Source organism: Cetorhinus maximus, chromosome 11 (genome assembly GCF_964194155.1).
Source record: "Cetorhinus maximus chromosome 11, sCetMax3.hap1.1, whole genome shotgun sequence".
Lineage (NCBI taxonomy): Eukaryota > Metazoa > Chordata > Chondrichthyes > Lamniformes > Cetorhinidae > Cetorhinus > Cetorhinus maximus.
Genome location: NC_135889.1, coordinates 18515054 through 18540559, shown reverse-complemented (window position 1 = coordinate 18540559; position 25506 = coordinate 18515054). Strand labels below are relative to the sequence as shown.

Below are 25506 nucleotides of genomic sequence, written 5' to 3'. Positions count from 1 at the left end.
ATCATTTTTGTGCTACTGCCAAAGACCAATTTTACCTCCTTCATTTTTTTTTCCCCAATTTCAGGGCATCCAGGCTCATTTGCACTTATTCTGTTCTGAAGACACCAATCCCTTGCTGCAGTGTAGATCATGGGCACCCGTTAGTATTTGGCATTTGCTGCCTCACCTGCCCCAAGGTGCCAGTCTTCATAGGTGAGTCTTGATATGGCATTCCACCAGATCACTCCCAAACACTTCCAACCCAGAAATGGCAGTCGGGGTCCTATTTTTATCATGCGGCCCTGATTCGAATGTTAAAACAAGAGTGAAATGGCTGAGTACTTTGGACGTCTTTCCAAAATGGCAGCAGCTGCATAGCTGGTGTTCACAAGGTGGTAAAGGTGACCAACCCCATTTTGTGGCCATTAACAGTAGGTGAACGCAATGAAAACCAACCCCAGTTACTCTCCCATGGATGCACAGTTATGATCTGGAGTTGGGTGCCTGAGGAATTAGAGATGCAAAGCCATATTCCATCATCCTGCGATGCAGCACACTGAGAGTACCCAATCTGCTGCACTAATATATTGACCTGCTTCAAAGAAAATTAACTTGTTTAATTGAATCTTCTAGTTTCCATTTATTCAGAAAGTCAGCAAGTGTATTTAAAGTTAAATCATCTGCACAAAATCACACCAGGGGAACAGGCAAGGTGTGTGCATGGTTTGGGGCAATATGAGTCACTCCCGGAGTAGCTCACCAGGTCAGTGTTGGATGTCCTTTACCCTTTAAATAACAGATTTGTGGACACTAGAGAACGTCTGACCATTAATTGCATTTATTATTGATTCAAAATTCTCAATACTTCATACAACAGCATATGCAGTCCGACATCTAGAAAACTCACGTGTAACAAACTCCCAGGAATCAGGTGTGATTGTCTGTTCAGGCCATTCATTGTGCCTCTCCTTGTAAATAGCCAAAGTTCCTAACTGAGCATTTCTTTATATCTGTCTTTCATACTATTGTAAAATCAAACACTGTAAAGTAGTATAAAGTATATACAGCACAGACACAGGCCAACAGACCCAACTGATCTATAGCTGCATTTATGCTCTACACGAGCCTCCTCCCACCCCTCCTCATCTAACCCCATCAACATAACCTTCTATTCCTTTCTCGTCATGTAGATATTTAGCTTTCCCTTAAATTCATCTCTGTTGTTCACCTCAACTGCTCTGTGTGGTAGTGAGCTCTAGACTCTAACCACTTCCTGAATAAAGTTTCTCCTGAAATCTCTTTCGGATTTATTAGTAACAATCTTATCCTTAGAGCCCCTAATTCTGGTCTCACTCGCAAGTGGAAATGTCTTTGCTACACCTACCCTGTCAAACCATCTCATAATTATGAAGATCTCTATTAGGTCACTTTTTAGTCTTCTCTTTCCTCGAGAGAAGAGTCCCAGCCTGTTCAATCTTTCAATCTGGCATGCATGTTCGAATTGCTGCTGAGTTTCAATGTTATCTTCCTGAACTATGACTTTACTCAGAAATATCACGGTGATTAAAAGATAGGATCTGCCAGCATTAAATTTAAACCAAATTGAGCCTACTCATGTGGCTGAGCATAATTCCTCCATTAGCAGTTCTACCTGTGAGCCACATTAAAAACAATGTAAAAATAATCCATGTTCTTACTGAGTCCCCAATTCTGCCCCTTGCTGTAAGATCAAGGTGGCAAATGGTTGGCAAGAGAGTCCTTCAAAGTGATTGGGTAAAAAAAAGCACAGACATTTTTTTCTGGTTCACTTTCATCTGCTCACCTGTGCTGACCCCAGAGGCCAGGGCCATGCTCATTTGCCTGTTCTCTCTACAGATGCATGGCCTGTCCTGGTCCCATGACAGAAACAACTTAAGATGAGGTTCAAATACTTGATCAAGGTAACAGCTGATATTTTAATCAACATAAATACTATGGCTACATAAGCAGGTCAGCGGCTAGGAATCCCGCAGCAAGTAACTCACTTCCTGACTCCCCAAATCTTGTCCACCATCTACAAGGCACAAGTCAAGAATGTGATGGAATACACTCCATTGGCCTGAATGAGTGCAGCTCCCACAACACTCAAGCTTGACACCATCCAGGACAAAGCAGCCCACTTGATTGGTGCCCCTTCCACAAACATTCACTCCCTCTACCACCGACGCGCAGTAGCAGCAGTGTGTACAATCTACAAGATGCACTGCAGAAACTCACCAAGGCTCCTTAGCCAGCACCTTCCAAACCCACGACCACTACCATCTAGAAGGACAAGGGCAGCAGATACATGGGAACACAACCACCTGGAAGCCACCAAGTCACCTCCAAGCCACTCACCATCCTGACTTGAAAATATATTGACGTTCCTTCACTGTCACTGGGTCAAAATTCTGGTATTCCCTTCCTAACAGCGCTGTGGGTGTACCTACACCACAGGGGCTGCAGCAGTTCAAGAAGGCTGTTCCCCACTACCTGCTTAAGGGCAATAAATTCTGGCCTAGCCAGTGACACCCACATCCCATAAATAAATTTTAAAAATAAATAAAAATAATTTCAATGAGTTCCCTTTCTGATTTCTCTCAGGGTTTAAAAATTTCATGGAAAAATGAATTGTCGCTTGGTCTAGCTTGCGCAACAGCAATGTGCTTGCTGCCAGAATTTGAATCCCTCACTCACCTTGGATAATTACTCTTGAAATTCCGATAGGAACAGCTGTGAGTAATTACCCAGACGGCAATTATTCCCAATTCCAAGTGTTTACCTGTTCAATTGAAGGTCAGTGGACAACGTAAGCCTGTGCCAGTCAGTCAGACAGCGCACAGTCACACAGAGAGGGCAAGAATTCAAGCAGCAGGGGCAAGGGGAATGAAACAGACTGAGGAAAGCTGGGCGTATAATACGCCAGCACCCGTTTTTCACCCTGCTGAAAGTGTGAATTTTGCCGGCAGATGTGAGATTGTGGGCTGAAAGCAAGGGGTTTTCTGATAGGCCCACCCAACAGAATTTTCACCCCAGGTTGAGTACTTCACCGGGAAATGGCAATTTTAACTTGGTAAATCGCATGAAATTGGTGATATTGGATCAGGTGTCTGTTAGACATCTCTTCTGATTTCTATGTGTAATGAGAAATTAATTGGACCATTTTACCTTATCGCTCAAAGTTAGAATTACTGTACCCACAACATGACTTAGAGTCATAGAATCATACAGCACAGAAGGAGGCCAATCAGCCCATCATATCAGTGCCAGCACTTTGAAAAAGCTATTCATTAGTCCCAATTTCCCTGCTCTTTCCCCATTACCCTGCGCATTTTCTCCTTCAAGTATTTGTCTAACTGCCTTTTGAAATTTACTATGTGAATCTGTTTCCATGACTCTTTCTGCCAGATCATAACAACTCACTGTGGGAGAAGAAGCCTCCTTATCTTGCCTGTGGTTCTTTGTCAATTATTTAAAATCTGTGTCTTCTGATTACCAACCCTCCTGCCAGCGGAAACAATTTCTCCCTATCTAGTGCAATTGGTTCAAGAGTTCTGGGTTCATTGGGGGAAGTGGAGGTAACTGGGAGACTGGAGTGAATCCTGCCTTGTGAAACTGCAAGAGTTGTCAAATTCCTTCACGATCCTACATGACTGAGCGCTTCTATGCCAGTTATAAAGGGACTCATGTTATAAATGCAACATAAATGATGACAGACGTTCCCAATATAAGATTGTAAAAAAGTCAGCTTGGTCCCTAACTCTCCCTGGGCAGCTGAAAGAGGGGTGGGAAATGTTGGCTTCATCACAAAGACCCTCCAACACAAAGCGAGTGCAACAAGAGCAAATTACTGCAGGTGCTGGCTATCTGAAATCCAAACTGAACTCGCTGGAAACACTCAGCAGGTCACGTAGCATCTGTGGAGAAAGAAAAACAGAGTTAACGCTTGCAGACCATTCAAGACCTGACCTGAAATGTTAAGTCTGTTTCTTGCTCCACAGGTACTGCCTGACCTACTGAGTGTTTCCAGCATTTTCTGTTTTGATTACAGAGCAACAGCACACTGGCTAAGTAGCAATACACAGAGATCACACTCTCTAAACAGACATATGGGCAATAAAAATAAGTGTCTGAACCTCATCAGAATCCTCAGAACACACTCCTCCCACATGGCTTCAATGCTTCTTTCAGAATGCACTGCCTTAAATCTACCCCAGGATGCTTAATTAGTTTGTTAATGGCCTGACGTCTGATAGATATGTTTTGCAGTAACAGTTTACCAAACAGATTTAAATAATTAACTGTAAATCACTTCATTAAATGGTTTTAGTGCAAACTGTTATGGTGGAGAAGATTAGCACCAACTGTCACCAGGAGAGAGTGTTTCTGCTGCCACTCTGAATATCTCAAGATCATTTATCCTGAAACACATCAAAACTGTGGAATCTCATTGCACTACAAACCTACAACACAGGTTTTAAATAAAAAACTGCTGCTTTCAGGAAGGAAGTCAAACTAGAAATCTGAAGTAAAATCTGAAGCCTGAAGGGCTAACATTTCAGAGAGAGCAGGAACTCCACTGCAAAGCCTGCTGCCTTTGCCCTTTCATGTCTGCTGTTTATTCCCAGCACTTTTCTGTCTGCCACTTGAATCAGTAATCGATTCTTCCCCTTGGACGCTGAATCTGCTCTGCATTTGTGTTTTTTTTTTTATCACAGTCTTCATATGGTCAGCTGGCTGTGCCTGCTCTTGTCTGTAGCCACAGTTAAGCCACATGTGTTACTCTGCCAGTGTGGAACAAGGTCACCTGGCCATTGGCCATGTTAGCAGTGTGCCAGTGTCCTGGTGGTACCTTACCCGCAGGAAGGAGAGGTCCCTGTTTCGATCGATGTTTGTGATCTCCAGGTTGCCCATGACAACTTCGCAATTTTCATAGTTCTTGCGTAGTGCTCGGTACTGCTGCTCCAGGTCAGAGAGGGTGCTGAGCTTATTCTCTGTGCCAGCACATACTGTAATGATATAAAACACAAGAGAAGGAGAATTAATGATTCATCGGCAAAACATTTTAGCAGATGATTTGTTTCCAATCTGTTGATTATCACTGCAAAATTAAGCTATTGATTTCTTTTAGAACACTTAAAGAAATGAATTGATGCTCTAACCTCACACGTACAAAGTTGACTCTGTACTTAAATGTACAGTGCTATCAATCCAATAATCTCTTAACCATAAAATGAGCTGACAATCATAGCATCTGTTTCTGAACTGCGTAAAATTGAGCAATTTCACACAAACCAACATGACTGTGCATCTAAAAATGAGTTCAGCTGATTCTAACATTGTGATTTGAGGTTGTTCACCAGCTCTGGTTTTATGGCATTGTGAAATGGCGCAGTGGTGATAAGGAAATTAAACTCCTTTTAAGCAAACAGCAGGATCCAAAATATTGGTGATTTCATTGAAAGGAAACAGGATCACAGGGCTCAGACACAGCAATAATAACCTGATAAAAGACGGTCTGGTGGCGAGTGGTAGCAATCTTACCTCTGGGCCAGAAACTTTGGGTCCAAAGGACTTGATGGCTACAGATGATGTGTTTATAACATGGCCAAGCAAGTTGATTGTCAGCCTGTAAATCCTTCCAATATGCCTGATACTATGTGGTAAGACCAGGAGAGTTTCCTGGTCAGCCATATTTCAAAAGGCAAACAGGCTTGGAGAAATTACTGAGCCCCACCATGCAAGGGTGGCTTCTGATCACCTGAGGCTAGATATATAAGTTATTTGTTGAATTGTTGTTTGTTGTCTACGAATAAAAATGTTTTTGTCAGGAAAGCATTAATGCCTTTTGGATAATGCACTTGGCCTTTGGGAATTTTGGACAGGAAGGTATCAGCTGCATCTCAATAACTCAATGTTCCATGACCCATCCAGCCCACAGTGACACAATTAAAGTGTGCCCTTGTCTATATGGCCCAGTAGCATGTTGGTTAGTAATCCAGAGTTCAAATTCCATCTCAGCATCTTGGGAATTTAATTAAATAAATCTGGTATTAAAAAGCTACGATGAAATTTACCAAGTTGCTGTGAAAACTCATCTAGTTCACTAATGTCCTTGAGGGATGAAAATCTACCATTCTTATCTAGTCTGACCCATATGTAACTCCAGACCTACAACAATATGGCCGACTCTTAATTGTCCTCTGAAATGGCTTTGCGAGCAACACCCATATCCTGTGAATGAACAACATGTTATGCCATCGAGGGCTGGGAGGAAAAGAAGATGGTGGATTCTGTTGTATGGGCCCCCAAACAAACTGTCAAAGCCATTTAGTAGAACTCCTCACCACTTTCAAACAAGCACCAAGACAAGGTTGGCTGATGGTAAGTGTTGTGTTGTTATAATGGGCAGAATTTTCTGCCTGTCGGGTGGGTGGTGCGGGAGCAGGTGCGGACCTGATCGGTGCCCCCAGTCGGGTCCACACCGCCATTTTACATGGGCGGGCCAATTAAGGTCCGCCCAGCGTGACGTGCATCTGGTAGCGCTGTGCACTCCCTGTGCGGGCGGGGTAGGGGTTGCCTGAGTTGGGAGGTGCCTCAGGGAGATTAGTTTTAAGTCCAAAAAGTTTAATAAAGTGGTGAGAAAATTTTTATGACATGTCCCCTCATGTAAAACTGCCACATGAGCTGGGACATGTGCATTAATTTCAATAAAAATTTTTGCCAAAATTTAAAATCATTCATGAAACTTCATCCCACCCGTGGATGAGGTTCCATGAAAAATGTGAAGGCTGCCTGGGCTCTTCGCCTGCCCTCCAACCTTAAGGTTGAACGGACATCTCTTAATTATTTCAATTGAGAGTTAAATGGCCTTAATAGGCCTTTGACAGTTCGGCCCGAACTGAAAGCCTGAATGATGCACGCCCGACGTCGCCACGTGTCATTTTACGCCTCGGCAAGCGGAACCCACCCCTGTTTGCCAAGCCGAAGATTCAGCCCAATGATATAAAAGAACCAATCACTCATAAGGGATTGGGTAAAACACATTGTGGGTTCATGTATTTATAATAGGCACATGAGACCATTGCCCACCTCCTTGTAAAAAAGGTCTGGAGAAAGATACAGAGATTTTTGTTGAGTTCCATCCTGAGCTGCTCCATGACATTCGACTTTGTCCTCTAACGGCTGCTCCCAGCGATAAACTTCAGCTGCTGCTCGAGGACCATCAGCTTTGTGAAAGACGCTTTTTGATCTGCCTGGAACCTGGTCTTCCGATGCAAAGAGGTGTCGATAACTGAGTGTTGCAGCCAGGTACATCCAAGGACCAGGACTCACTGAAGCGTGGGGCAGCCGTTGCAAAGGTTCAATGGGGAAAAGGCCACTGTCTAAGGCCTTCTCGCCATGATATATTGAGAGTCTAGAAGCCATGTAAATACCCTCGGGCTGTATATTTGACACGAAATGTATATTGTAAATATAAGCTGTCATTGTAAGTGTAGTCAGACACCTCAGAGTGCCAAGTAATGTATTTAAAGAAACTGATCAGTTTTGCACTTGTTATAATGTCAACCTTGAACCGTTATGTAATGTACTTTTATACATTTTATGAATATTTCTGGGAAAAATGAATAAAGAAAAAATTACTCTCTAAGCTCAGACAGCATCAATTGCCCTTCCCTACTTTTACACAGAACATGGGACTGGAAACATCACAGGTACAGGTGGCAAGGTGACATCAGTTGAGTCAACAGCCACGCAGCTTTCATGATGCCAGCCCACAAATCACCAGATTGAATGAAATAAAGTTTGGATTGTTACACCAGTACCATAACAATTAGGCTCGCATAGGCGCCGGGCAGGTTAACACAGCTCGCCTTGCACTGTTGGGGATTCAGTGATATCATTAAGGCTTACTGTTTAATTGAAAATATTTATTTAAAGAAAGAATTGATGTTTTATACTGGCGGCAGTCATTTTAGCCTAACCCGCGGAACAAGAAACTGACAGGATTGGACTTAAATGGAATTTACCACACAGGAACAGGTCATTCAACCCTATGCCGGGGTTTATGTTCCACATGACGCTTCTCCCCCACTCCATTTCATCTCACTTTATCAATATTCCTCTTCCAATCCTGTCTCACTCATGTACTGAGCCAGTTTCCCCTTAAATGTGTCTATGCTATTACCTCAATTGCTCCCAAACGGCAGAAGGTTCCACACAGGGATCACTCTCTGAATAAATAAGCTTCTCCTGAATTCCTTATTTCATTTATTAGTAACTATCTCATATTTATGGTCCCTAGTTTTGATCTTTCCAATGGTGGAAATATCTTCGCAACATCTGTTTTATTGAACCTCCTTCAGGATTTTAAAGATTTCAATTAGGTCACCTTCCATTTTTAACAGAAAGTAATATCAGGATGACATATACAGCTCACCTGATTCTATCCATTTCCCACTGGCCGGGCTGTGTTGGAATAACACCCAGTCTCTAAGTTATGAGTAATAACCCGTTCAAGAAACGTATTCTCTCAAAATGATGCTGTGAAATGGTCGCAGGCAATAAAATAGAGTTTCACTGTGTAGTCTTAGTAACAAACACCTCTATCACCCATATAAAAAATTCCTAAGTTCAGTATCTGAGCAAAGGGTGGTACTTTCTTTAATATAGCAAGCTGGTGAAACATGTTTGGTACTCATTTTGTACCGTGTAGTTTCAGCATTTATAATGTTACGTTTAAATATTGAATAGGTACAACTGTGAATATATACTGAATATTGATCAGCTCCTAGGTCCAGAATCAGTGTCCCAATTAATTTTCACTTCCACGATTTACAGCTGTTGTTTTATTAAAATCTGTCAATCCTGGGCGCAGCTTACAGCACCTACTGGAGCTTGCTTCACACCTAGTACACTCTGCATATCACAATCTGCACACTTTTATTACAGAGATGCATACTCAGGGATAAACAGGCACTCTTGTGATAGCTGTGTGCCAACCAGGGCACAGACTTGGTAGAGAGACAGATGGGCTATTTTCTCAATGGAGAAGTTAGCATTCCATATGTGCAGGTAGTAGTTTGGCAGCAGGTGGGTGAGGATTCAGGAGCACAGCAGCTCTTAAAGGGGTGGCTGCTTCATTTTCGGTAGGCTGATTGTTGTGGTTGACTGCCCTTGAGACGATGTCCATCTGCCCAGGATCAACTGCTCTCTTCAGCATGGGTAATCTGAATGTACATCTGGAGGTGGGGCAGCAAAACAAGGTGGCAATTTTGGGGGTTAGCCTGTGGGGTGGGGGGTCTTTAAACTGAACCAATGTGTATCAAGTACAGCAAGACGTGGGCAACCAAGCATTTACAGTTTGCCATATCCACTGGTCACAGAAGTGAATGAGGATGAAGTTCTATGGACTGAGGAAGAGTGCCAAGGTATAGTTGACTAAAGTGCAGCTACAGAAATGAATGGCATACCTGTGCCATGTATTCATCAAGCACTGAGCCCACATACGATGCCTCACCAGCAATATTAAACCTGGAAAGCATCATTACTTAGAATTTACGCCACAGAAACAGACCCAACTGATCTATGTCCATGTTACTGCTCCATCAGAGCCTCATTCTACCCAACTTCATCACACCCTATCAGTCTATTTTTCTATTCCTTTCTCCCTCAATTACTTACCTTACATAACTTACATTTAACCACATCTATGCTATTCAATTCAATGACTCCACGTGGTAGTGCATTCCACATTCTAACCAGATCTGCCACATCGATATTGTAGCTTAGGTGCCCAATGAGGCTGCAAGTGAAAAATGTAACTACGAAAGAGATAGGTTTTCTTTGCCTTATATAACAGAATCTATTTTGCCACCAAATCTTGGCTCAATTGTAACACTCTTGCCCCTGACTCAAAAAGTTGTGAGTTCAAGTCCCACTCCAGAGACTTGAGCACACAATGTAGGCAGATGCTTATGTGCAGTACTGAGGGAATGCGGCGCAGCCAGAGGTGTTGTCTTTCAGATGAGACGTTATACCGAGAGTCCCATCCTCCCTCTCAGATTGATGTGAAAGATTCCGCACCGCTATTCCAGAGAAGAACAGGGATATTCTCCCCAGTGTCCTGTTAAATACTTATCCCTCAAACAACTCATAAATTGATGATCAGGGTGTTTATTTCACTCTTGTTCATTGGAGCTTACTGCGCACAAATTGTCTGTCACATTTCCAACACTGCCCCCAGTGATTACACTGTAGATGAGTGATTAGTGCCTCAATGTTGGCTTGCATGTTGGCTTGGCAAAGGACGCTACTATAGGACCAACTTTCTTGCCACCGGCATTCGGAGGGTATCGCAAAGGCACTACTGGTGGTACATCTTCAGTGTTTTGAGGCGCCAAACAATAAGTTGTCTAAGGCCAGAATTTTCACCAAGTCGGAAGAGCTCCACCCCTACGCCAAAATACCAGTGGAGCCCAAATTCCGGAAGTCCCGTCCACAAACCCGGCACCCCCTATTTTCGTTGGCCGGGCTTGGGGAATGGAGGCAGGAGATATTTCACACATTTAAAAATGCAGCTGCCTTGACTCAGAAGCAAATTTTTGTCAACTTAGTTTCTGAAACACGACTCATGGACTTTGAAGAAAAGTTCTAAACTTACTGGAGTTCTTTGGAAAGGTCAGGGATCCTTTTGGTGAGGTTCAGGTACCCCTCTGGGATTGTTAACAGCAGACATCAATGTGCATAAAAGGTAGATAAGCTCTGTGGAACTGTCAAGTCATTCAAATCCCCTGAACTTAAAATTTTGAAAAAATAACAACTTGCTGTGACTGTCAGTTGAAAACAAAATGGTGCTGCAATTTCAATAGATGTTTGTTGACATAAGCCTGAGAGCTATCATTATAGGATTAGTGTTGCTTGACAGCTTCCATAACCTATCATTATCAAAGTGGGGGGCCTGTAAGTTCACAGTTTGCTTGATAGCTACAAGTGGTTATAAAGGTATTAACTCTCTTTGATATGGGGCTATGAATATGAATGCTTGTAGTCATTTGGTAGTAAGAGCTTGAGTATTGCTGAAAAAAGAAGACATTTTTTGTCGAAGCTTTTCGTCTTGCACTCATCAGGACAATTCGCAAGAAAATGCCAACGTCAGGGTAAACAACAAATTTATATTATATGAGAAGAGAGTGCTAATTGATTGGCAAGTGGACTCTGATTGGTAGAGGCATTACCATGGAGAATGCACCAGTTGATGACTGACATTTAACTGCCAAGCATTGATTGAAACTTAAACAAGGCAGATTGACTCTGATTGGTCAAGACATTGCCCTGGGGAATGAACTATTGAATGACTGTCACTTCTTTTAGCTGAAACAGGTGCAATGTGTGTACATGTTCTTTCTGTTCGCAAAGAACAGGGCCCTGTGTATTAATATATGTAGCTTCCAGTACACGCAAATGCATCACACTGCGTGTGTGACTGACAATCTTAAATTGGTTGTCAGTGTAATTCTTAGCACACTGCAGATTATTTACCAAATGTTGTCCAATCACAGAATCAGGTCTGATGTTGGACACTGTGTTTCGAATTCTCCAATAACAGTCTTTCGGACATACAGCCTGCATATCTGGCATCACACTGGCACTGAAAGACTGGTAGATTGTATCAAATAGCATGTCTCTTCCACTGTTCGCAACAGGCAAGATACAGCTGTACCCAACCAGCCCATGTTTGCAAAACTCAAAACAGTGTCCAATATTAGATGTGATTCCAGGATTGGACAACAGTTACTGGAAGTGGGATCCCCCAGCATAGCAGGATTCTCCGCTTCCCAGCCCCAATTCAACAGCCCCACTTCCCCAACACCCCCCCTCCCCCTGCCCCCCGCAACCGGCCTCCTCTGACATAGCTGACCATGTAAGGGGTGAGCTTGGCTCCACCCCTTACAAGGTCAAATTGCAAATCTTAAGTGAAGTCAGGGCCCTGGTGCATCCTGTTTCCGGTCTTGGTTTTGTTATGATCCCCAGCTGAGATTACCACTGGACAAGCCTAATCCCAGGGTGAAACCCTATTTAATAGATCCTAACTTCTATTTATTTGTTTAGGTACATGAAGAGCAACTACTGAAGCGAGTCACCGGAGTCAGCTAATAAACTTTTAACAAAAGCATAAAACGTTTATTAAGCAAGAAAAGATGAATATTACAATACTCCTTCACCCACAACTATACCTTTGCAGATATATACAGATTTGTATGGATGACACAAGTTACAAAAGCTATCTTATACTCGAATGTTCACAGAAAATACACAGTCAATGTAAACCAATTGCAACCTGTGGTCAAACACACCACAGTCTGAAGCCAAGCAACAGATGCCCCCTCAACCAGATGTTATGGATCTCACCTCAACTCCTGTCGGATGCGTTTCCCACCATGAGCCAACCAGTCTCACTGAACTCTGTCTTTCACATGAGGGTTTCCAATCTCCACTCTCTAAGAACTCACTTTGAAATCTTTTCCCAAACCAACGCTTTCTCTCAGACACCTTCTGCAAGGGTTCACTTCCAGGTTCTCGAACTCTCCTTCCGATGTTCGTCTTCCCTGGGTCACCATGTGCATTCAAGCTGTCTTCCACGCATTCTCCCTCACTGACTCAGCTGTCAACAGTACCACTGCTTATCATGCCCATAGCAAAGAGTTATAGACCTTCAGTTGTCTCTTTGGACCTTCTGGCCTCTTGCAAGCTGTTCTCATTTTAAACCTGCTTTCTGCAGCTTTTGTCTCCTTAAATCTGAAGCTTGGAGCCTTTCTCTCAGCCCCTCACTCTTAACTTCACTTAACAGGACCTTTTCCAGGTTTTTGTCCTTCCCTTTGACCAGAAGGTCTTCTTGGGACTTTTTCCTGTTCCACTCCCCTGGATTTTGGGGTCTTTTCTTTAGCTTGGGTTTGGCTATCCCCTTTGCTCCAGTCTCTCCTGGCAGCTGTTTTCAAAACCAACTGAACTCAAACAGCTTCCAAATCAAACTGCTGTTTCTAGTTTCTTCTGTGTGTGTCTGTGGGAGGAACCTGCCTCCCTGGACCACTGTTGCTAGACAACAGCCCAGTTTTTCTACTCTTGTTTGCTTAACTTAGCTGCAACAATCATAAAACTCTCATTAGAAATGCAGGCACCTTTTAAAGTGAAACTAAAACTGAACTTGACCTTTCTTAATACACAAATACAGAAATATAAATCAAACTTAAACTTTAAAGCTATAACTCATTCCTAACATCTACAAATACAAATATAACTTACTTAAACTATCTCTTTTCCCTAACAGTCTGAGTTGCTTCTGCTGCACTTCTGCCATTGTTATGGTAGAATGAGGTAGGAACTATGGGCCCTAGAAGTTATTTCTCCTTTTTTTCTGTTTCTATTGCAGGCCATTAGTAAGAGCATTGTAAATAAATGTCAGGCAAGTCAGGTCAGCATTCGCCTCGTATGATTAATGAAAATGAGCCAGTTCAACTCAGTAAAACCAGGGTCCAAGGCCTTGCTCATGTACTGCCTCACCAAACAGAAGAGAGTGAATTAATCATGGTTTTAGTCACACATGGCTTGTTGTTTATTCCATAAATAATACATCAGAACTGCAAATGTTAGTCAGAGTATTAATGTGCAACATCAGTGGCATGTTGGATTAATTGCAAACTCGTGATAGGAATGGTTCATAAAGAAGGAATAACTACGTTTACAAAGCAACCTAATAACACCATGGAAATGTCTTGAAGCATTTTGCACGCACGATGCATTATTGTTGATGTGCAGTGGCTGTTGTTATGTAGCTAATGTGCATCAACAATATCCCATAAACAGCAACACAATGAATGACCTGCTAATCTAATATGCAACACATACATCAATCCCTGCTTTAAAGTTTCTCCAAAGTTCTTTTCTCATATTGTTCATTTTCTCCCTTTCATAACTTCTCAGGGCACTCACCTTTAATGCTAACTGAGAAACCATTCATTCCCTCCTTATCAACTCATAATAATAGGTTGCTGGAACACAGATAATGGTTTGAGTATAAATCTCTCTTCAAGCTCCACAATATGTTGTGATCCTTGAATACTGAGCTCCCTTACAGCATCTGAAGGCACTGCTTTAAGTGACAGTCTGACTCAAACTGGCAGGATACTGCTGCTGTAAAACACCCCTCCCTCCAAAACCTTTGACCAGAGCTGACAGGGAAGTGGTGCTGTACACCTCACTCACCACACACCCCTCAACTCCCTGATCAGAGCTGATAGGGCATTGGGGCTGTACAATGCTCCCTTCTGCTGATCAGCAGGCATTTGGGACTCCCACAAGTCATGTGTTGAGCTACAAGTGTAGGTTCAGAGTTCAAAGTCAAAAATACATCAAAACATGGTCAATCTGTTGAAGGTGCTATCTAAATGCCAGTTGTTGTGGAGCTCTGGAAATCCACCCCCGCAAACCTCTCCATCTCTCCCTGTAAGTCAATCATGGACTTTTGGCTAATTACCACATTAATTACCAAGAAGGACCAGAGGCACTCCTTCCCCCCACCACATTAGAGAGAGACATTGGTTGTATAGCTTGGGGGACACCACTCCACATCAAGCATGGCAGGTCTCCAAGGACTACCACAACTGGTACAGGGATTGGACCCTTTCAGTTAGTGTCATTCTATGCCAAGTTCTAGCCAACTGAGCTAACCAACGCCCTTAAAACTTAACCTATTTGACCAAATACTGTCCTAATATCTTCTTAAGTAGCTCAGTATCTGATAACGCTCCACTAAAGCACTTTATGAATGTTTTATTACATTAAAGGTACTATATAAATACAAGTTGGTGCTGCTGTTGTTATTCTGGATTGAATGCTATAAAGGGGTTGGGGAGGGGTGAGATTAAAGGCTTCCTGAAACTCACGACTGCTAATGTTCTTTACTTATTTGCATTTCTCCCTCCATTCACTCAATCACTGATATACACACAGACATATGCTGCTCAGGGCCCTGGGGTTATAGTCTCATTAAGCAACATGCAATCTCTTACTATGTAGACTCTGCTTGAAGGAATCACTTGCTGCCAGCACTCTAACATATGGTCCCTTTACTACTTGCATTGGAACCCAGAGGCTAAAGTCCACCATGTCCTCAAGTCCTATCAGCAGGCGGCCCGTTTATTTCAGCAGTGGCAAGCATCGATTCATATTCTCCTGCTGAATTACTGAGCACGAGTAAGGACTGCAGAGGCCAGTGGTTCACACCTCAATGGACCGACATGCAAGCGAAGTCAGCCATTTCGGCTCAACCTTGTAGGGGTCCACCTGGGAGTATGATAAGCACTCCACATTGCCTGGAAGCAACTGCGCAGGATTCCAACAGCACATCTCTGTACTGGTGCGTGGCTACTTAACTGAAGCCCAGATGATTACTGAGTGCTCGACAACAACTGAGGCAACTACTTTTGCAGGAAAGAAAACTGAGCACAGTACAGCGCCACAAAATTCTTACTTGCCCCTCATCATGAATAACTTTGCTGAATTTTGCCTCAGCGAGGGGTGAGTGATGCAAGTGGGGTGCACAATGTAGAGGTATTTGATAATCTACTCCTCTGCATCACTGAAGCAGCAAAGCCATGCAGGAGAGTGTAAAAATGCCATTAGCCAACTCGATCAAGTACCAAGGCTGCAAAATGTCTGCTGATAATGTCTAATGGTGCAGTGGCCACACTGCCCTGCCATACAATGCAATTCATTAAAACCCTGAATTAGCTCAAGTGTTATTTAACGTTTAACGATTGATAGCTGAATTGCTGAATCCTGTGAAATTTGTGTTTCAATAATCTTAAAAAATAACGTGATTCACCACAGCTGGAAGGTAATCATAATTGGCACCAAGTCCTTCTTTGTTATAAATTAGCTCTGTATGCATTATTAATCTGGGCAGATGAGGCCAATTTTATTTTTCCCAGATAGCTACAGTACTTCAATAATTAGTTTTGATATCAGTGCGTTTTTAAAAATCAGGCACAGTGCTGTTATCACTATTTCTGAAGACTCCATTTTAAAAACCATGTATTAGCCACTTCGAAAGGAAAGGAAGATTGGGATTTATGTCGCACCTTTCACGACCTGCTGGATGCCCACATTTTCGCTGCAAGGAGACCTGCAAGCGAGATGTGAATATGACGGACATTGACAACGACAACTGGGAGATGTTTGTTGATGGCTGACACCTCTGGTGGCTGACTGTGCGGAAGAGCATCGGAAAAACTGAAGAGATACGGAAAGTTCAGCTGGCTGAGAAAAGGGCCCAGCGAAAACAGAAGCCAGCGAATCCTGCACCTGCTCAGGCAGTGCCTTCACCTGCAGCAAGTGCAGCAGAGACCCCCTGAGCCACAGCAGGCGAGGTTTAACATAGAGTTCATCAGCAAGGCATCATCTCACGAGACAGAAGGCTGCCAGGGAAAAGAAATTCACAGCCTCGGGACATCAAAAGTGTTTTACAGCCAATGATAGCAGATAGCTTCAATGTCTCATCTGAAAGATAGCAGTCAACAGTGCAGCACTCCCTCAGTACTGAATTGGAAACATCAACCTGGGTTTTGTTTCAAGTCTCTGGAGTGGAACTTAAACCCACAACCCTCAGGCTCAGAGGTAAGAGTGCTATTGACTGAGCCACAGCTGACACGAAGCAGTTGCAGGAATAACTAGCACTCCATTAACAATGTAATAATGTGATAGCTTACACACACACACACACACACACTCAAGCTGAATAAAGTTTCTGAAAGACTTATTGTTACCCAAAGGCATTGTTCCCCAGACTGTTACAACATTAGTGCATTCTTCTGCTTTTGAAGCGTCTCCTGCAGTGACCTGAAACCTGATAGAAAATGGCAGGAAAGATTTAGAGCCTAAATTTGTACCCATTTATGGCAACACCCATCACACAAAAGCTCAACATGCCTGGTTCCCGACACAGCATGGATGAGATAGTGTGTTAGGTCACACTTTCTCTTTAATTTCTGCAACCTTGGGTCCAATCCAGCTAAAACAGATGGGCTGAAAATATTCTCACTCCAACAGCTGTCACAGGTTACCAATGAAATGAGGTCTGGCAGTGACCCAGTCTCAATCAAGGTCTAAATGAGCCGCTTTTCTCTGGTTGAGGTTGAAACATTGGGCACGGAAAGGGCATCTGACTGTGCACGTCGTTAGTGAGCCATTTCCCTCAGCCTTCAACTTGAAATTATTTTGTGCAATAACTTGCTGGAAGTGCTGAGCTCATAACAATACAGGCAGGGCATCTGGGGACAACAGGACCGGCAGTCTATCTCCATAGCCAGGGAAGGCTGAGAAAGAAACTGAGGGAGGGCAGAAAAGGACCAACGTGGGAAATGTGGGGGCAGGGTGGTTCGAGATGGGAGGTTATGTGATGCTGAGAAGCTGCACCTGTAAATAGTGCTGTGCCACGTTCAGGAGTGACTGAAAGATTTATGCTGGCTTGCCAGAAGTGTGCCAGTTAGGATCAATAACAAGGAACTGCCAGCAATAAACTAACAATCCTGCTTGTAACACTCAGCCAGGCATCCCTGTGATTAAAGCAAAGCTCCGTCACTGCTGTACACCTGGGACCTCTCTGGAAATGATAATGATAAACTTGCCGTCTAAGTGTGTGATATTAAATAGGCTTATGAGGAAGGGAAGGCAGGAGCAGCTCGATGATGATAGAAATAGCCCTTATGGGAAATCGAAAGGAGATAGCAGGTCAGTCAGGGAACCAAAAAGAAATCAATCTATTATTTCATCATCTTCCACTCACAATCCAGCTGACTAAGTCAATTCTTCCCAGCTTAGTTCATCCACCCGAAAAAACCCCACTCTGCCACTGGAGCTTCTGATTTGTATTTGAATGATTCCGGGATCAACTGATTCTTTCCCAAGGTCCCAAAACTATGGACATCCTGTAGCCTCCAACTAACCTCAGGCTGACAAAGATTGGCATCACCTCTTCCCGATTTAACTCACCTGCCCAGTTACTGTTTTCAACTTTGATGGTGTTCTGGCTAATGGGCTTCAGACCTTAGCCAGTCACCTAATTGAAATATAAGTTAGGAGGCAGGCTGTCCCTAGAATGGTATTTAGTGGACGGCAGGTAGTGAGCTACAGGTTTCCAATGCCTGGATTGATTGGTGATCATCAACAGCATTTAGGTCAGAATTGTTGCCACGGAGGATGAGCTGTTGCGTAGTGTTGAACAATATAGACTTTAATAGTCGCTTGGCAGTATAGTATTGCTTAAAAAAGAGACATGCTGTCAAAGCTTTTCATCTTGCACTCATCAGGACAGATTCACAAGAATACCGAATATTAAAAGGAACAACAATTCCTACTGCAAGAAAATAGGGTGCTGATTTGTTGGCAAGTGCACTCTGATTGATAGAGGCGTTGCCATGGAGAGTGCACCGGGGAACAGTTAGCGACCAAGCTTTTGCTTAAATTCAAACCAGGTAGGTTGACTCTGATTGGTCTAATAGACTTTCCCCACTCAATCCATCCCAGAATAAAGCAGGAAATCTCCTTTAGGTATAAAAGACCAATGTCCCATGTGTGGTGAGTTTTGGAACCGATTTAACCCCATTCCAAGTGGAGAGGTTCCTATAATGCAAAATTGCTCTTAAATGGACATTATCCTAGGGGACAGGACGTTTGGTGTGTGGACGCTGAGGAGACGGATACGCTTCTCTGAGGTAAGAGGTATGCATCTAACTATACACACTCAGTATTGATTATGGCTGTCAACTTTGGAGATTTCACTGCATAATCTCCTGCCTCAAACTGTCTTCCCTCCATGTTCACACCATTGGTCGCCCATACTTGCAAAACATCCCACCTTCCCAAGCCAATCAGAAATCAAGTGGATTCTTCATTACCCAATTGTGTGATTCTTCATTATTGGTCAAACAGCCTTTCTTTCCTCAATTTCCTACATTTCTATAACTAGTAAACAAAAATACAAAGTAAATGAAAGAAAAAGCACATCTATTTTTGATGCCCCTATGAATTTGCTCCAGGGGTTATTCATAGCCATGTCCTGAAGATTGATCTTTAGTGCCTCCAGGGGTATCATGGAGGGTTGCCAACCCTAGTATTGATGCTGACAAGAAATATATAACAGACAAGAATTAAGTCACATCACCAGATTGGCAATATTGTAACAATGTATCCTATGGAACAGATTACAGGAGACTCCAGGGCAATCTTGGAAGGTTGTCCATCATACATCAGCATTAGTGTAAGCATTAAGCACTGTCTATAGAAGTGGGAATAGCAATTCAAAATATTCTATCTTAGCTTCCTAATCTACCAAACATTTGGCTCTATTAACAGCAGTTCAGATGGGAAAGCATGATGTAGATTTTTAAGATAAAAAGTAGTCCTTTCAATTAGCTTTTAAATCATATCTGCCTCTTCAAACACAGAAAGCATTGTGCTCTGAACACACAAAACCATCTGGAAATTCAATGCACAATTATGAAGATAAGTTGCGGCATTTAATGCTGATTGTGTATCCAATTATAAATCTGGATAGTAGTTATTCATACAGATTTTTGACAGCAATAACATGAGCTCGATCTCATGTTGCGAGCAGGCTGTTTAAGAGTGCGTGCAGCGTGCAATTGGCCAATAATATAGCAAATCGCCCCAAGACTCTTCATAGGAGCATTATCAGACAAGAAGGAGATACACAAGGAGATATTCAGGTAGGTGGCCAAAAGGTTGGTCCAAGAGGTTAGTTTTATGGAGCGACTTGAGGGAGATAGAGCGGCTAAGAGTTTTAGAGAGGGAATTCCAGTGCTTAAGGCCTAGCCAGCTGAAGGCACAGTCAACAGTGTGGAGGGATAGAAAACAGGGATACACATATGATAAAGCATTTAGATTACACGGAGCATTCTCCATGTAATTTGTGTTTATTCTAATTGGGAGAGGAGTGCTTACATGTAGTAAGTCATAGTGAAACAGGCTTTTAAACGGGTGTCAACCTATGTGGCTTCATAGGCAGATGATGGATGCAGCATTTGAATCCCAAGACTACCTGCTACTCACGATTTATCTGCAGCAGTTGTGAGGTTTTGTCATTCCTCAGCCAGACTGCTAAATGGAATGGCTCAGGAGACTGCAGCGTACTGGCACAAGGGAAGAGAAATCAACACATCAATCTCTCACTGTTAGAAACACGCTGCCTAGTAGGCAGCCATGAGACAGCACAGAGCTCTGTGTCCTGGGCACGTTATATAATCGATAGCAGGCCTGGAAAGCACAGACTGTCTTGCTTCCTAAGCCAACAGAGGAATGTATACTGAGCTTATGCTTCAAGGATAAAATGAAAGCTATGATTGGATAAAGGAAGGGCCATTTTTTCATTTGAAACTAAATATAAACAGGTGAAAGACCAAACAATTTTGCTTTTTTCCCAGTCAGAAGTAAGGGATCAACTCTCTGCATCAATGGATGATATAAGGCCCACAGACACTGAACTTTTCCAAACTCTTCAAATTCCTGGTGAGGATTGTTCAACTCTGGCCTCACTGTCCCAGGATTGTGGAAATGTTTTGCGCACAAACTACTTTCATCAAGTGATGTGTGAGGGCAAAACAGAGAGGCTGGTCTTGGCCTTTGCAAGTAGGAAGGCACTCTCATTGTTCTTTGGAAGGATGTACTTCTACATTGGCATGGTGGCTCCTAATTTCTAATAACCGGGAGCACCTTCAAGCCAACCGCTTGTATGATTTTAAATCTTACTTCTACACTGAACTGTTGCCAAATCTAGAAGCCTGAATTTGAACCTCTTCCAAAAAAAACCAGTCTGTACACTGCTCCTCTTAATTCAAAGTTGTTTACATCAAATTATCTGATAATTCAATCTGTTTCCACTAAATTCTTGTTTTGCTGCATTATTTACATTGTTTAATTCATATTTCTTCAGCATGAAAAGGTTTTATAATTCTCAGTACTGGGCTGAGTTGTTTGTCATGCTGAATGAAAACGCAGTAGGAACGTGGAGGACCTTGTGTACATTACCATACCGTGCATCCCACCAGAAAATCTCATGTTCTGCACACTGAGGGATTCCAACTGCACATTAATGACCCACAAAATGTCAATATACCCCCACTATCTCTGGATGGAGCTGAAATATTTGTTTCCTGTTTTCTAACATGCGGTTGTACTTTACTTAAAAATAGATCCTGTGGTGATAAGGGTTTTGATTAGGTAAGGGTATTAAGGAATATGAAATCAAAGAGGGTAAATGGAGTTAAAATACAGATTATGTGTGATCAAATTGAATAGTGGAACAGGCTTGAGGGGCTGAATGGCCTCCTCCTGTTCCAAAGGTTGTGGAAAAGTTCCAATCTCATGGCCAAGTGGGTGAAGTGGGCTTAAGTGAAAGATGGGAAAATTTATAAAGAACCACATAACGTCACTAGAAAAGTTTCACAACACTCTGTGCACAACAGAGTTTCTTGAAATGCTGTGAACGCTATTGTGATGTGGACAAGTGGTCACATATGAATATACATGTACAAAGTTCAGTGCCGGTAGTGGTTTCTGGGATAATTCCATAACCCCAAGCAATTAATGGGGAAGCTAACAGTGTAGCTCTGATTCTCCAAACATCATTTCCGGTGACTCAGCTGGCAGCGGAGGCAGAGCATCATTGAATATCCTGGGCATGTCCTTTTTGGCAGGATGAAGACAATATCTTAGGCATCCGATTCACTAGCAATGTTGTGTCATCTTTAAGTATGGCACTCTGTACCAAATACCTCCCTGCAAACTAGGAAATGGCATGTCCACATGTTTGGATCCTCTACACTGCTATTGTCTGTGTGCCTGAGGTTCTATTTCAGACATTTTTGTTTCCATGCCAACCTTGATAATGAGTATTGGCAGATTGTTCTGCTTTTTTAAAAAAAAACTTGTGGTATGGACAAGGCTGGCAAGGCTACATTGCATTGCCCATGCCTGGTTGCCACAATTGTTTTTGAGCAACTGAGTGAAAGAATCATAAGTCAAATAAATTGGATGAGGAATGACTAATCTTTGGACCATGTGATATTTTAATGTCGCTCCAGTAATTTTCATACTTCTTACCATTTTTCCCTGTTGCCAGCCCACACACTCCACATAATGATACTTGAACTCACCACCTCTGGTTTGCTAGCCCATTACTTTAAGCACTGTATCACCATACCCTTACTCGCTGTTGAAGTCATTGTAGCCAAATCTGGGCTCTACATTTTAGACCCTCCACTCCAGTTAGTGGTGATCTAAGTTCAGATGGGTGTCTGGGTTTGCTGTGTGGCACGGGTCCATTACTCATTAACTTTACCTGAAGCTACCCAAGAATGAAATTAGAATCCCAAAATCACTTGCACGGGTTTTAATATCAGGCCTGGATTAGGAAGCGCAATTATTTGATTATCTGCCTTCCTAGTTGTCCACCAGAATTTGAGGCACAGCTCTCGGGAACCAATTTCCACCTGCCCAACATAAATCAACCTCAAGAGACAAAAGAGGTTACACTTAATTTGCATAATTTATCTTTGCCCCCTTGTCTATGGCTATTGCTCTACCACATGTACAAGACCAGAATTTGGGAAAACTTGACCACCAGAAATTTTCTATTATTCACAGGGATGGGTGGCGGTGAGAGGGGTGATGAGATGATTGGGGGGGTGGGGTGGGGGCAGGTGCAGTGGAAGGGAGTTCCATGCATTACAGTGCACAGTGGGCATTCCAAGTAAAGAAGTGATGGTCCTTCCTTCTCCTTAGGCCTGCAAGAGAGACACTACATAGTGACGGCAGTGCCACAGATTATTCTTGTATTGCCCGGTTTGAAGTCAAAAAGCTTGGCATTTAACTGTTCCCTGGTACATTCTCCATGGCAATGCCTCTACCAATCAGAGTCCACTTGCCAACCAGTCAGCACTCTCTTCTCATGCAGTATAAATTGTTGTTCCCTTTGAGATTTGGTATTCTTTCGATTCTATCCTGATAAGTGCAAGACGAAAAGTTTCGACAGCATGTCTTTTTTCTCTACCAAGCAACTAAGCAATTATCTGATTACTGTTGTAATGGAAATCCTATCAAGAATTAGGATGTCTCCTCAAAGACATTTCACCTGATACTACAATGATACCAACAACATTTAAATAGAATCTTTAATGTAGAGAAACATCCCGAGGTACTTAAAGACAGAAATGAACACACACCAGAGAAGGAGGTATTCGAAAGAATGAGCAAAGAATAGGTTAAGAAAATAACCAGTGACTGGAATACAATTGGCCTCAGTGCCCTGGGTTAGAGAGGGGAATAAAAAGCACACACCCTTGATCACTACCCAGTGACCCTCTCCTGGAAACTGCAGGCATGTGTGCCTGTGGACAAGAATGATTACCTTGGAGAGAAAGGAAAGCTAACACAATTTCAGAAGGCTGGTCTACACAATGCGATTTTCAATCTTGAAGTGTCCAAGAAATTGCCATGAGTAATTGGTTGCTTCCTTGCCACACCATACTCAATTATATTTATTCACTGCTCACGAGTGTATCAGCTGCCCCAACTGAGTTACAGCACATGAAACTCCCACTTCTACTCAACATAAATTGCTTAAAATGACAATGAAGCTCCCAACACCGCACTCCATCATGGAGATCTAGGTCTTGAGAAAGGGGCATGGTAAGCGTATCCATCAGTTTCTCAGACAATTGTTTTGAAATAGCCAAGAAATAGCAGACTCCAGCAACTGCAATTAAAACCCATCATATTAGTTGGTGGGTACATGAGCTCTATGGAAGGGTATCTGCTGTAGACATCATAACTGCAAACTGAGTGAACTCTGGTTTTCCATTGCATTTTGTAACATTTCCACCCCTCCAAGTTTTTCATCGTGTTTGAATATGGCTGTCTGCATTTATATAGAGCCTTTAATGTACTTTGTTGAGCTTGTGTACCCTTCTTTACTATCATAAAGTCAAGGAATCTTTGAAGTTATTGATGGAGACATAGATTACAAAATCAAGGAAGTTATGCTAAACCTTTATAAAATACAGTTTCGGCCTCAGCTGGAGTATCGTGGCCAAGTCTGTGCATCAGGAAGGATGTCAAGGCCTGAGAGAGAGTCCAGAAGAGTTTGACTAGAATTGTACCAGTGAGGAAAGACTTCAGTTGCATAGAAAGACTGAAGAAACTAAGGTATTCTCCTCAGAGAAGGAAAGGTTGAGGAGATTTGATAGAGGAGTTCAAAATCAGGAAGGGTTTTGAAAGAGAAAATAGAGAGAGTCTGCTTCTGCTGGCAAAAGGACCAGAGGACTTAAGGATTGACCATGGAACCAGAGCCAACATGAGGAGTCATTTTTTTTTTACACAGTAGAGTTTTTATGATCAGGAATTCACTGCCTGATACGGTGGTAGAAGCAGATTCAACAATGGCTTTCAAAAAGGAAATTGGATAAATAATGAACAGGGGAAAATTTACAGGGCAATGGAGAAAGCAGGGGAGTGGAATTAATTGGACAATCTTTCAATGAGCAATAACAGGTATAATGGGCCAAATGGCCTCCTTCATGGTAAATCCTTTTATAATTCGATGGATCTATGTAAATGCTATGAATATAATGTTCGACAGTGTGCTGTGACCAGGGGAAAATTGCAATAAAAAAAATATCATCAGTGCCATAAATGACATTGTCAATTATTGTCCACACAGTTACAAGCCCTGCCTCAACACCTTAGCTACTTTTTTAGTAGTGTTTTCCTCTGTAATGCTCCATATGACGCCCACCATCACTTCTAAGCCTGAATGGGCAGTTAAATGGCATCCTCCCGAGTTCAAACATTGTTGTTAGAATCTACATGAGATTTTCCTTTTCTAGTAAGTTTAATTTCCTCTCCCTCTAGGGAAGCACCACCTACCCATCCCACCACCAACTCAAGCTGAGATTGAGAAGACTACATATGAGATTGTATCTTATTACCACATACTAGGATGTATTAGGAACATCAGCATCCTATGACACCATAACATCACCTTCAAGGTTGTCCATTTCCACGCACCCCAATAAAATCTTTAGGCACCTGAATATTCCATTGTGTACCACTACATAATTATTGACTTCAGTGATTCACAAAGTCTAGATAAGCCAAAAAGGAGGAATATTTTGTTATTCATCTCAAGTGTGTTACTTTAATTAATTGAATAGTCATCCTATCGTGACCAACAGTTGGATGTCCCTGTAAAAAATGCCTTGAGGGCTCCAACTGGAAGAGTCAGTTCAAATTTCCTCAAACACCAGCTCTTAACCCTTGCGCAGTCACCAGACTGACAAGTAATTAAAAGGAACAATTTTCACTCATCAAACCTTTGGAAATTAGTCAGAAGCCATCTGCTCGATCATATGGCTCCTGTGCAACTTTGCTGCTTGT

The 25506-nt window shown here is 42.5% G+C and overlaps 1 protein-coding gene across 1 annotated transcript in view; it reads right to left on the bottom strand.

Moving 5' to 3' along the window:
• LOC144686417 (receptor tyrosine-protein kinase erbB-4-like) overlaps positions 1-25506 on the bottom strand; it is a 974945-nt gene that overhangs the window by 705980 nt on the left and 243459 nt on the right. The window contains exon 2 of the mRNA XM_078551583.1: positions 4855-5006. Coding sequence (XP_078407709.1) covers positions 4855-5006 — 152 coding nt within the window. The remainder of the gene's footprint in view (positions 1-4854; positions 5007-25506) is intronic.